The sequence below is a fragment of the Pecten maximus genome, chromosome 8 (genome assembly GCF_902652985.1).
Source record: "Pecten maximus chromosome 8, xPecMax1.1, whole genome shotgun sequence".
NCBI classification, from domain to species: Eukaryota; Metazoa; Mollusca; class Bivalvia; order Pectinida; family Pectinidae; genus Pecten; species Pecten maximus.
The window spans coordinates 34385223-34398628 of record NC_047022.1 but is presented as its reverse complement, the minus strand read 5'-3'; the positions used below and the strand labels follow the sequence as shown (position 1 = coordinate 34398628).

At 36.6% G+C, this 13406-nt stretch overlaps 1 protein-coding gene across 1 annotated transcript; it reads left to right on the top strand.

The window, feature by feature from the left end:
* Positions 1 to 1465: 1465 nt before the first annotated feature.
* LOC117332281 (potassium voltage-gated channel protein egl-36-like) lies at positions 1466 to 10971 on the top strand. The gene is made up of 2 exons (XM_033891166.1): positions 1466 to 1927; positions 9711 to 10971. The coding sequence occupies exons 1-2, from the start codon at positions 1466 to 1468 to the stop codon at positions 10581 to 10583; spliced, it is 1335 nt and encodes a 444-aa protein (XP_033747057.1). The 3' UTR covers positions 10584 to 10971.
* The last annotated feature ends 2435 nt before the right edge of the window (positions 10972 to 13406 follow it).

Here is a 13406-nt window from a genome sequence, read left to right as displayed (position 1 = left end):
CGACATTTTATGGTTAATACATTGTACCATGACCTCATACCGGGTGTTAGGGAAAAGGTAATTTCCTTTTGCGACATGAACGTGTTTAATGCTGATTGTTACATCTGGTCTGTCGTCGTTCAGGGGTCCTTGTGGTTATGTATAATTGGCCGTCGTTGTTTGACTTTCGATTTTCTTTGCGCATTGGTATTATCAGTTATTTCTATTCTTCTGCTGGTAGGGCGTAAGATTTGATCGTAAGAGCCGATAAAATTTGGAATCTTTTTCTTTCCTCTCTAACTGCTTTCTTCTTCCTAATATCTCCCTACACACCTGACCTTGACCTTCCGTTGAGCGTCCGTCCCTGTGAGGAAGGCTTTTAATTCTGTCCCCTGTCGCGATGCATACATATAAAAGTATATACATGTAAAAAAAAAAAGGTAGTTGCTACTCCTGCTTAGCCCTGGTTCGCCCGTTGTAAGTATAATGTGACCAGGTGGGGTGTACTGCTCTATGTCTTCGGCAGTATGCTTCTGTGAGGTAGCACTATAAAGTCGGCACGGGATCCGCAAGCATACCTTAAAGGACCTTAGCTGTATATAGGACGTTAAACAATTCAAAACCAAAATCGTTGTTAACCCAACTACCGCACAAGGCCTATGATTTTATTAACATTTTATATTCTGCAAAAAAATAGTTCGATGTCGCGATCGAATACCATAATATCGGGTTGAATGACCAACCAGTTCATTTGTTGAAAGAAATTTCTATACACATAGATTGCTGTTAAAACAGAAAATACAGTAAAAGGCACTGCCGATTTGCCTTGCGTACACGATTGAGAGCAGCGCTGTCATTATTGATTGCCGTATATATATAATAACGAGTTAGTGCTTTGTAAGCCAGCGATATCCATTGATTGTGTGTTTTAATCCATAGCAAATTAACAAACCTCTACTTTAAACTTTCTCAGATTACCTATGACTAGCTAAGAAAGCTTCCTTAGACTTTATACTATTGATTTAAATAACAAAACCTGAAATATTACAACAGGTTTACAAAACAAATATGTAAATGAAGCACCAACGTAATGATGTCAGCCTTGATGTTTGGTGACAAACGACACCATCATGAAGTGTTATATCTGGTCACGTGTTTGTAATTAAAACATGAAGTGTAATGTGGTCGTGTTGCCATAGGTAGTTCTGTCGGAGTCAAATGCAGTACACGCACGCCACGCACATAGCTGGGTTGATGGAGTCCTACAGTACATTAAATAATAGTACTGTACCTGGTTATGCGAGGTAGAACACATGATAGACATTGGACAGCTTTATCGCCTGTACATTGTGGACATCGATATTACCTACCAGAGAGATAAGGTACTGTGACAGAAAAATACTCTACCTTTTACAGTGTGTCGTATAGTACAGCGTGTCATACCCGGAACACGAAGGTGGTGGTGAAAAAACCAATATCAGCTAAAATGGATACCATCAAAATCAACCTTCGGGGAACAGTGTTCACGACATCACAAAGGATATTACAAAACTATCCGGACACGAAGCTAGCATCAATAACACATCAGTGCGACAACTATATAACGGAAAAGGACGAATATTTCTTTGACAGAAATCCTTCTAGTTTCCATAACATTCTTGACTTCTATGCGACTGGTAAAATACACATCTCGTGCACAATATGTGCCGAGAGTTTTAGAGAAGAACTCATATTTTGGGGAATTCCTATGAAGTATATCAGTAAATGCTGTTGGAAGGCGTTCTACCAGCTTGATGAAGATATGGATGTACTGGAGAACATTCTGATGCGACTGAAGTGTTGTCACGAATCTCCTGATGGCGTCGACAATAGTAGTTCCACACGACATCGTCTCCGAACTAGAATGTGGAGGCTATTGACCGAGGTCCAGTCGTCGACACTGGCCAAGGTAAGTCCAGCCAACTCTCGGAGAGGATTGTACACTCGGTGGGTACGTTATATCGGCATCTATCAATAAATATAATGGTAGAAAGCCCCGATTGATTATTTACAATGCTGTACAAGTTGTACCTGTCTTGTTAGAGCATGTGTGAATTGTTGCCTCAGTGAAAATTATGATCAGATCACAATGGTCAGATTACAGTTGTAAGATGGCAATAGTCAGATCATAATGAAAAGATGGAAATCGAAGATATTGGTAAGATGCAAAATGTAAGATCTCAATGGTCAGATGACATTTGTAAGATGCCAATGGCCAGATCACATTGGTAAGATAAAAATTATTATTTCTCACATACTTCTCAGGGTTGTTCCGCGGTTGCTCGGGAAAAGATAAAGGGGATATCTAACAGTGTTTTCAGTAATACAAAATTTATTTCACGAGTGTGGCTAATATTTTGATATTTTTTAGGTGTGCGGCTAATATTTTTCACTGGTGCTACACACTGATGAAAAATATCAAAATATTAGCCACACTTGTGAAATATATCTAACTTAGTGTTACTGAAGATACAGTGCGATATGTTTTATTACATTTTATAGCAAAATATACCGAGGCAGCTCAATCTCTCCCAGAATTCATTGCGATCCCCTGTCAACGGCTCATAAATGTACACCAAATCGTTACTTTATGTATTCTATCTTGCATTGTGACGTCATATAACATGACGGAGAGCTATATGCAAATCTTAATTTTCCTCATTGTCGTTTGTAAGCAATGACCTGATTGGTCAAAGAAGAAAAAGTGATATTTTCACTAGTGAAAACCGCTTTCATAGAATGAATAAACTAGTAAAAATGTAATGAAAAATGATCTTACAGAGGAGTATAAAGTCAGCTGATTGTAAAGACAGCGCTATAAGACGCTGCTCTCAAAAACGTAACGTCATAATTTTACGTTGAGTAACCATGTCGTTAATGATGAAATCAAATTTGACGCGCATTCCAAGGAGCATTGTAGATAGTGCGATGAAAAACTTTCGTAAAAACTTGAATTTGCATTGGGTTCGTTCCGCGAACAAGGGCATCTCAACACTCATGTAAGAATTTGGCTGGCCAGCACTAGGCAAGCCTCTTGCTGACTGGCCAAACACTTGCACTCGGGTCGAGATATCTCCGTCTACGGAACAGACCCGTGTTACATGTATATTCTATTAAATACAGTGGTAAGATGGCAATAATCAGGTCAGAATGGAAAAACTACAATGGATGGATGACATTGGTAAGATGCCAATGGTTAGAGCTCAGTTGTAAGATGGCAATGGTAAGATGACAATGGTAAGATGATAATGGTAAGATGGCAATGGTAAGATGATAATGGTAAGATGGCAATGGTAAGATGACAATGGTAAGATGACAATGGTAAGATGACAATGGTAAGATGATAATGGTAAGATGGCAATGGTAAGATGGCAATGGTAAGATGACAATGGTAAGATGGCAATGGTAAGATGACAATGGTAAGATGACAATGGTAATATGACAATGGTAAGATGGCAATGGTAAGATGACAATGGTAAGATGACAATGGTAAGATAGCACTGATCAGATCACAATTATAATATGGCAACGACCTGTCACAATGGTTAGATGGCAATTATCAGGTTACAATAGCCTGTCACAATGGTTAGAACACAATGGATAGATGGCAATTATCAGGTTACAATAGCCTGTCACAATGGTTAGAACACACTGGATAGATGGCAATTATCAGGTTACCATAGCCTGTCACAATGGTTAGATGGCAATTATCAGGTTACAATAGCCTGTCACAATGGTTAGATGGCAATTATCAGCTCAGAATGGTCAAAACACGGTGGGAAGATATCAATACTAAATTGTCAGTGAGGTGGAGAGGTATAAATAATTTACGTTCAAATGTTATGTCCCATGGGTGATAATGCTAACATGACACTAAGAAGGTGTCAATATAATGTGGCTATTCTACTTTAGAAACGTAGTGGCTCTACAGTGTTGTTAGGTGGGAACACAATGCGATGTAGTTGGGTGGCAATACACTGTAGCTTGGAGACAATACAGTGTAGTTAGAAGAAAATACAGTGTAGTTAGGTGACAATACAATGTAGTAAGGAGAATATACAGTGTAATTAGGTGGTAATACAGTATAGTTAGGTGGTAACACAGTGTAGTTAGGTGGTAATACAGTATAGTTAGGTGGTAATACAGTATAGTTAGGTGGTAATACAGTGTAGTTATGTGGTAATACAGTGTAGTTAGGTGATAATACAATGTAGTTAGGTGGTAATACCATGTAGTTAGGTGATAATACAATGTAGCTAGGTGGTAATACAATGTCGTTAGGTGGTAACACAACGTAGTTAGGTGATAATACAATGTAGTTAGGTGGTAATACAACGTAGTTAGGTGATAATACAATGTAGCTAGGTGGTAATACAATGTCGTTAGGTGGTAACACAACGTAGTTAGGTGATAATACAATGTAGTTAGGTGGTAATACAACGTAGTTAGGTTGTAATACAATGTAGTTTTGTGGTAATACAATGTAGTTAGGTGATAATACAATGTAGTTAGGTGGTAATACAACGTAGCTAGGTAGTAATACAATGTAGTTAGGTGATAATACAATTAAGGATTGAATCTTGATTTGGTCGATTTCATGGGATCATGAATTGAGTTGCTCTTGAGACAAATTCAACATGAACTGCTTCGCAGTTCATTAAATTTGTCTCAAGAGCAACTCAATTCATGACCCCATGACATCGACCAAATCAAGATTCAATCCTTATATTTCAATTGTTTTTTTTTTTTTTGAATAAAAAAGTCGGTCTAGATATTAATGTCTGGAAGCTTGTGCAAGTCCAATTGCGGAAAAGCCTGAGGATTGTGCATGTCTAGTCGGTCGAGTAAAATAGTCCGCAATATAAGGATTAAAAACAGCATTAATTTGTCAAAATAGAAGTATTAAGCATATCTGGTCTTTCACAAAATACAAGAATGCATTATATATTTGATAATTTTAATAATTATTCCATGTTTATAACAACAATGTAGAAAAAGTGAAATCGTTTCGCGGAAGGATTTTAACCATGTATTCATACGCACTGATCAGTGTTAATCTGGTCAAATTCATGAGCAAATGAAACAGATTAAGTTTGGTAGTTTCATTGAGTCCAACTTGAGTAGAAATTGAAATATTTAAGGATTGAATCCTGATTTGGTCGATTTCATGGGGTCATGAATTGAGTTGCTCTTATTAACACTGATCAGTGCGTATGAATACATGGTTAAAATCCTTCCGCGAAACGATTTCACTTTTTCTACATTGTTGTTATAAACATGGAATAATTATTAAAATTATCAAATATATAATGCATTCTTGTATTTTGTGAAAGACCAGATATGCTTAATACTTCTATTTTGACAAATTAATGCTGTTTTTAATCCTTATATTGCGGACTATTTTACTCGACCGACTAGACATGCACAATCCTCAGGCTTTTCCGCAATTGGACTTGCACAAGCTTCCAGACATTAATATCTAGACCGACTTTTTTATTCAAAAAAAAAAAAACAATTGAAATATAAGGATTGAATCTTGATTTGGTCGATGTCATGGGGTCATGAATTGAGTTGCTCTTGAGACAAATTTAATGAACTGCGAAGCAGTTCATGTTGAATTTGTCTCAAGAGCAACTTAATTCATGATCCCATGAAATCGACCAAATCAAGATTCAATCCTTATATTTTTCAATTGTTTTTTCGAATAAAAAAGTCGGTCTAGATATTAATTTCTCGAAGCTTGTGCAAGTCCAAATGCAGAAAAGTCCGAGGAGTTCCGGATTGTGCATGTCTAGCCGGTCGAGTAAAAAAGTCCGCAATTTTAGGATTAAAAATAGCATTATTTTGTCAAAATAGAAGTATCTAGCAGATCTGGTCTTTCATATAATACAAGAATACATTATATATTTGATAATTCTAATAATTATTCCTTGTTTATAACAATAATGTAGAAAAAGTGAAATCGTTCCGCGTAAGGATTTTAACCATGTATTCATACGCACTGATCAGTGTTAATCTGGTCAAATTCATGAGCAAATGAAACAGATTAAGTTTGGTAGTTTCATTGATTCCAACTTGAGTAGAAATTGAAATATTGTGGTTTGGTGACAATACAATGTCGTTATGTGGAAATACAACGTAGTTAGGTGGTAATAAAATGTAAACATGTGGTAATAGAATGTAATTAGGTGGTAATACAATGTAGGTAGGGGGCAATACAATTTAGTTAGATGGTAATAAAATGTAATTTGGTGGTAACACAACGTAGTTAGGTGGTAGTACAATATAGTTAGGTGGTAACACAATGTAGTTAGGTGGTAATATAATGTAGTTATGTGGTAACACAATGTAGTTAGGTGGTAACACAATGTAGTTAGGTGGTAATATAATGTAGTTATGTGACAATACAATTTAGTAAGTTGGTAATAAAATGTAGTTAGGTGGTAATACAGTGTAGTTAAGTTGTAATACAACGTAGTTAGGTGGTAATACAATGTAGTTATGTGGTAATACAATATAGTTAGGTGGTAATACAATGTAGTTAGGTGGTAATACAATGTAGTTAGGTGGTAATACAATATAGTTAGGTGGAAATATAATGTAGTTAGGTGGAAATACAATGTAGTTATGGGGTAATACAATGTAGTTAGGTGGTAAGATAATGTAGTTATATGGTAATAGAACGTAGTTATGTAGTTATATAATGTAGTTATTTGGTAATACAATGTAGTTAGGTGGTAATACAATGTAGTTAGGTGACAATAGAAGGCAGTTAGGTGGCAATACAATGTTGCTATGTTTTGATAACAAGATGTTATTTCTTTAATTTTTATGATTTCACTAGAATATCACTGTTAGATAGTTGACAATAGAAAGCTAGCATCGACTCCCTTTAGAATGATTTCACTAATCAATACACTGTACTTGGCTTTTAATATAGAAGGCTAGCATATGATATCATAAGCAAAGTATAAATAATTAAGATATATAGGAAATTGTTGTATTGATCTCCGACTATGTATCAGTGTTTGAGTGAAGCGTTTCCAGAGTAAGTATCAAACACTGAATCAGTGTCCTGGTTTTTCATTGTTAAATGTTCTATCAAGTTAACGACGTAGTTATTTTGCGCAATATACATATGATCCGTATAGGCAAATTATGTTTCTCTTGAAGCATGCATTTTTAAGCATGTTTTGCCGGAACAGTTTAATGAATTACCCGTCAACGACAAGGCCCGAGGTAAACCATGATAAATACAAACAATCAATCAAGCTAGGTATAGGCTAGGAAAAATGTCACTGAATTCGCTATTTAGATTATCATTATGGATCTATCTCCACTTACACATGCAGGTCCTCCTTGGCCCCTTGTTGTGCATATAGAACTTTGAGACTAATCAGAAAACAAAATAGTCGACAGACGGCCATTCTAAATTTGGATGAATTGTTACCGTTTTTTTTTTCAAAGTACCATATGGATTTTTCTCATATTTAAGATGTAGGTTCCCAATAGTCCCTAATTGTGCATATTGAGTTTTGAGACAGGTGGTCATTTTCAGTTTGACAGGTTGAAGTTTATTACAGCTATTCTTTTCAGAAATTTAAACGATCCTTTTCAAATTTCTCAGCGGTTCCTCCTTGGGTCCTAGTTTTATATGTGTTGATCTTGATGTTGATCGAATAAAAAGGCCGACAGGCAATGGCAGCAGGAACACATACTTACGCCCTGCAATGCAAATGTATACCTTGTTCGTAGCCTGCTCTCGTGGTGTTGATTTCTAGCTAGAATTACGGTTTTGGATACAAGTCGATATTTTCTGTTGATTTTCTTTTGAAAGGGACGATGTAGCAAACTATCTTCCAGACAGAATAGAATCACCCACAATAAAATGAAGTGAACACCTCACATACAAAACGGCTATAAACCGTTAACCCGAAACGTACTCTGAGAGTCATCAATAATGTGTGATAGACATCCCCTAAGGACTGTTGTAATATAATATTTTATTTAAATTCTGGAAGGTATATCGGCAATATTTATACAGCTGTACATGCAACATATTGTTTGAAAAAAGATTCTTCTCCTTCTTTGTTATACCAGTTTCAACTACTAGTAGTATTGATCGACAAAAGTCAATACGAAAGACAATGAGAAAACTTTGATACATTTATGGATTAATTGTCGACAGAGTTATGAACGATTATATGCATTATACATTAAATGTCGAACGGTCAGTACCCAACATAGGACTGATGTTTTTTGTAATTGTCACGAACCACGATCAAACGCGATACACTCATTTACCACACAGAAAAAAATGTTTTCGTTTGAATTGTTTAGCGTCCTAGCAACAGCTATAGATCCGATGCCGAAATGTCTATTTTATCGCTTAACGTTTGTAAAGCTGAATTTTTCAGAATCTGGAACATAGGTAAACTTGTTTTGGGTGATGAAAATGTCATCATATTCCGTTTTCTGTATATATTCCTGGTACATATCCAAATACTGGACAAGGATGGTAGTCGTATATTTTTCTTTACATGTAATTCGTATTCAAAAAAGTAGTCAATCGAAGTTCAGAACGAATAATTTTAATTTTGTAACAAAAAAGATATAAATGTACCTTTCTGGGTAGTGGGATTTGATCCCACATAGACACCTATCCAAAGTAGAAAATCCAACTCTACACACATTTCTGTGATGTATCGCTATACTAACCTGGGCTAGTGCACGTGCAAACGTGCTCACCACTTCGCGGCTAAGTATTCAAAACGAGCACGAGCCCATTAGTATAGCAATGCATACCTCCACTCCACCTGTTGATATCCATTATGTAGCACACCTCACTCGGTTACATATAAGTACTGTATTGACAATGGTCGAACCAATCGTCCGACTCCTGAATTGCTAAGCGTTAACCAGAATTAGTAACTACAAATATGTACCTACATTTCACGTCAGCAGCAGTCCAGTGACTATACTTCATCAATTCATCAGATCGGAGTACTACAGAGTCTTTAAGGCATGGCAGTCTATAGGCCTATTAAAAAATCACCACGAATTAGGGAATAATATGTTGTTTTGAGTGGCTATATACTGGCGATTAGAAAATGAAATTCGGTTTGAACTCGAGACCGATGTGTCCAATCAAAACACGCGTTGCAAACGAATCGTGTTGAGATTGAAATAAACGTTACATTGTGTTATATTGCCCTGCCGTTAGGGCGAAATAATTATGCCTTCGGTCACCACTGGATTGATCGTAAGAGGCGACTTAATTTGGGATTGTTTCGTTGTTCTCTTACCCAATGTGAGGAAAGGTATGGGTTCTGTCCCTAGGTCGAGACATACTAGATTTTATTTTTTTAGCGCTTAGCCTCCCCCCTTTGTGAGTATAATGGTACCGGATGGGTGTCCTGCCGGGGAGCTTCAGTGAGGTGGCACTATAAAATCGGCATCAGGTCCATGCGTTTACAAGGAGACAAACACAAACATACCGCATCCTTTCCCAATATTTGGTTTGGTTTACGTCCTATCAACAGCTTACGTAATTAAACTACACTCGTATACACTTAACGCATGCATCTCGCACACCGATGCAACTGACCTAAACTGACCTTAGCTATCGATAGGACGTTAAACAACAATAAACAAACCCAATCATTTTAAACAATATGTTGTTTCTGTTGTAGGTCTTCCATAGTTTCCTGGCATTGGTGATGATCGTGTCCGTCCTTGTGTACGCCCTTGAAACTCTCGAGGAATTCCGAGTGGACAGACACGATGACAACAAACTGGACAGTAACACAAGTTCCGTGAAACTGCGTCGTCTGTGGAACACATCCCCACATCATATATTGATTATATTGGATTTTGTTTGCAACACGATTTTAACACTAGAGCTCGCTTTGCGAATGTTCACGTGTCCGTGTTTGAAGTCATTCTGGAAAAGTCCGTTGAATATCATCGACCTGGTGTCGTGTACGGGTATATGGGTGTGTTTGTCTTTCGGACAAGCACACACTTCTCTGACTTACGGTCCATTATGGATCATATCTTGCGTGTTTGGCTTTCTTTACTCTTTCCGGATCTTACGCTTACTGCGATTGTTTCGTTACAATAGTGGAATGCAAATTCTCTATCTGAGTATAAAATCGAGCTCAAGGGAACTCTGCCTACTAGCTTCTGCGTTCGCGTGTTTTGTAATCATATTCGCAGGATTTATATACGTGGCTGAATTAGAGGTAGACACATTTACCGACATGTTTGTTTCTCTGTGGTGGTCAGTGATCACCATGACGACAGTGGGATATGGTGACCATTTCCCCACCACCGGCATGGGGTTCGTTGTGGGAACGGCCTGTGCCATAGTTGGCATATTATTGATTGCACTTCCGGTTGCCGTTACCTCGTCAAATTTTCATGATTTTAACATGTTCAACAAATATCGAATTCGGCATTTTCTTTTGTCTAAACAAAAAACTGAGGAAATTAGGCCCTGCTTAAAACTCAGCAGTTCAAAGGTAAAGCCAGTGGATATTGATAGGCATACAGCTTTTATGTAAAGGAACGATGTCGCTATAGTGATACACTTTGTGGAATGACATCATTAAATCATATGATGTATATATACAAATGTACATACACATGGATTCCAGCTTACTGTATATGACTTACGGCCTCCTTCGGGTATTATACAAACTGTTGTCATATAGGAACTGAAATGCTATTTTTGTAAGTTTCATAAAGTGTGAATGCATAGACGATGCAAATAAGTCACGTGACAAAACTGATTAGCATAAGTTATTATAAACGAAGATTGTAACGTGTAGATAAATGCATTGATGCTGTCCTGTTTACTGTTGATTATGTGTATGGAAAACGAAACTTCAAGAAGCATTGTCCTGATATAGACTTAACTTGACTTTTTATGTATCGAATTTTTATACAATTACAAAATAATCTATACCTTTTAATAAGGTCGATATTTGTGAGTATCCAAATCATTTCTTTTAAATCGATATCTTTGAATATTTTGATTCATATAATCTGTTTAGATTATGCGATCAAGTGTTTTGTTTAATTTGTTTTGGTTCTAATTCCGGATCAGTAGGCCGTACTCAGGTTTTATCCGATTCAGGGTTCTTGATTAGTATAAGGTCATATTGCCACATTGCAAATCTCTTTTGAACAATGAGGTATTATCTCGTATTCCTGAACGACAAATTAGTTACACTCCCCTTCATTTACCATCTAGGTTTACCTCTTGTTTCAAAATTGGCGATGCCTGTTAATTTAACAAATTCGATATTTTTACATCTTTGTATTGTTCTTCATGGATACTTTTTAGGTTTTGTGTGTTGGTTCAACTTGGTGTCTATTTGTGTATATTGAATTTAAGACTGATTGGGAAAAAGTGGAAGACAGGTAGCTGTCGTGTTGTGAATAACATCAAGACCGGGATATTTAAAAACAATAGGCATGAGACCCGGATGTAGATCAATAGAATTTTAACATCACTCATACATGTAAATAGATGCGGAACGCACACATATACACACCTCCCCTTTTAAGGAGAATGGCACCTTGAACTTATATGAAATCATTATCTCGAATGATTTTAGTTAAACATACTGATATGGAGCCCAGTTCATATAAAAACTTCAAAATCTATGATTTGAGAAAATTCATAACATAGTCACGTAATCATTCAGGAACCTGTACTCGTCTTCCTGCACGCGAACAAATTGTCTCAGATTCCACATTTGCACTGTCCGTATCAGAGCGAGATTCTGGATCCAGCAATTCCTCCTCATCATCATCCTCATCGGTTGACTCATCATGATCTGTTGAATGTGCACTCATCTAATCGTCGGAAATGTCCGATAATTCATCATCTCCTCTTTCCTCAAATTCAGCGTTGATCCCAGAGGATTTTGATTGAGACAAATGGACTCGGTTCCGCCTCAGATTACTCCTTGCTTTGTCTGAATATCATATGAACGATCCGCATTTACCCGAATCACCTTAGCAATTTCCCACTGAGACATTTCTTTTTTTCCCTATCTTACAGTGTCTCCTACATATAACTTGAATGGATCAAGTGTTTTTGATTGTTTATCATTATACACCTTTTGTTGTTTTTGTTGTTTATCATTATACACCTTTTGTTGTTTTTGTTGTTTATCATTATACACCTTTTGTTGCTTTTGTTGTTTATCATTATACACCTTTTGTTGTTTTTGTTGTTTATCATTATACACCTTTTGTTGTTTTTGTTGTTTATCATTATACACCTTTTGTTGTTTTTGTTGTTTATCATTATACACCTTTTGTTGTTTTTGTTGTTTATCATTATACACCTTTTGCTGTTTTTGTTGTTTATCATTATACACCTTTTGTTGTTTTTGTTTGTTATCATTATACACCTTTTGCTGTTTTTGTTGTTTATCATTATACACCTTTTGTTGTTTTTGTTGTTTATCATTATACACCTTTTGTTGTTTTTGTTGTTTATCATTATACACCTTTTGTTGCTTTTGTTGTTTATCATTATACACCTTTTGTTGTTTTAGTTTGTTATCATTATACACCTTTTGCTGTTTTTAGATCACCTGCCCGAAGGGCAAGTGAGCTTATGCCGTGGTGCGGCGTCCGTCGTCCGTCCGTCCGTCCGGCCGTCCGGCGTCAACTTTTTCATTTAAACAACTTCTTCTCAATAACCAAGAGGCCCAGGGACTTGATATTGGGTCTGTAGCATGCTGGGGTGAAGGGCTACAAAGTTTGTTCAAATAAATGATTTTGACCTTCATTCAAGGTCACATGGGTCAAATAGGCTATAATCTTCAAATAACTTCTTCTCAATAACCAAGAGGCCCAGGGACTTGATATTGGGGCTGTAGCATGCTGGGGTGAAGGGCTACCAAGGTTTGTTTTCAAATGAATGACCTTGACCTACATTCAAGGTCACAGGGGTGAAATCGGCTAAAATCTGTAAACAATAATATTGCGATAGCCAAGAGTCTCTGAGACCTGATATTAGGCCAATAGTATGCGGGAATGAAGGACTAGAAAATTTATTGATATGGATAAACCTAGCTTACTCTGATATTTAATTAAAGAGGTAATCAGCATAGTATTTGTAGAAATGACCTCAATCAGCTTCAAAGTTGCTGTAGAGCCAGGTGAGCGATACAGGCCTATGTGGACTATTGTTTATAGTATTATCTTCTGAAGAATGTATTGCTTGAAGATACCCTACCTGAAAAGCATAGAAACAAATGGAAAAAGTTAGTACATAAATATCAGAAAACAAAATATCTAACCATAGCATGATGGCAACGTTGTAACCTAAATTATTATACTTGGAAACTTAAATACTAAAGATA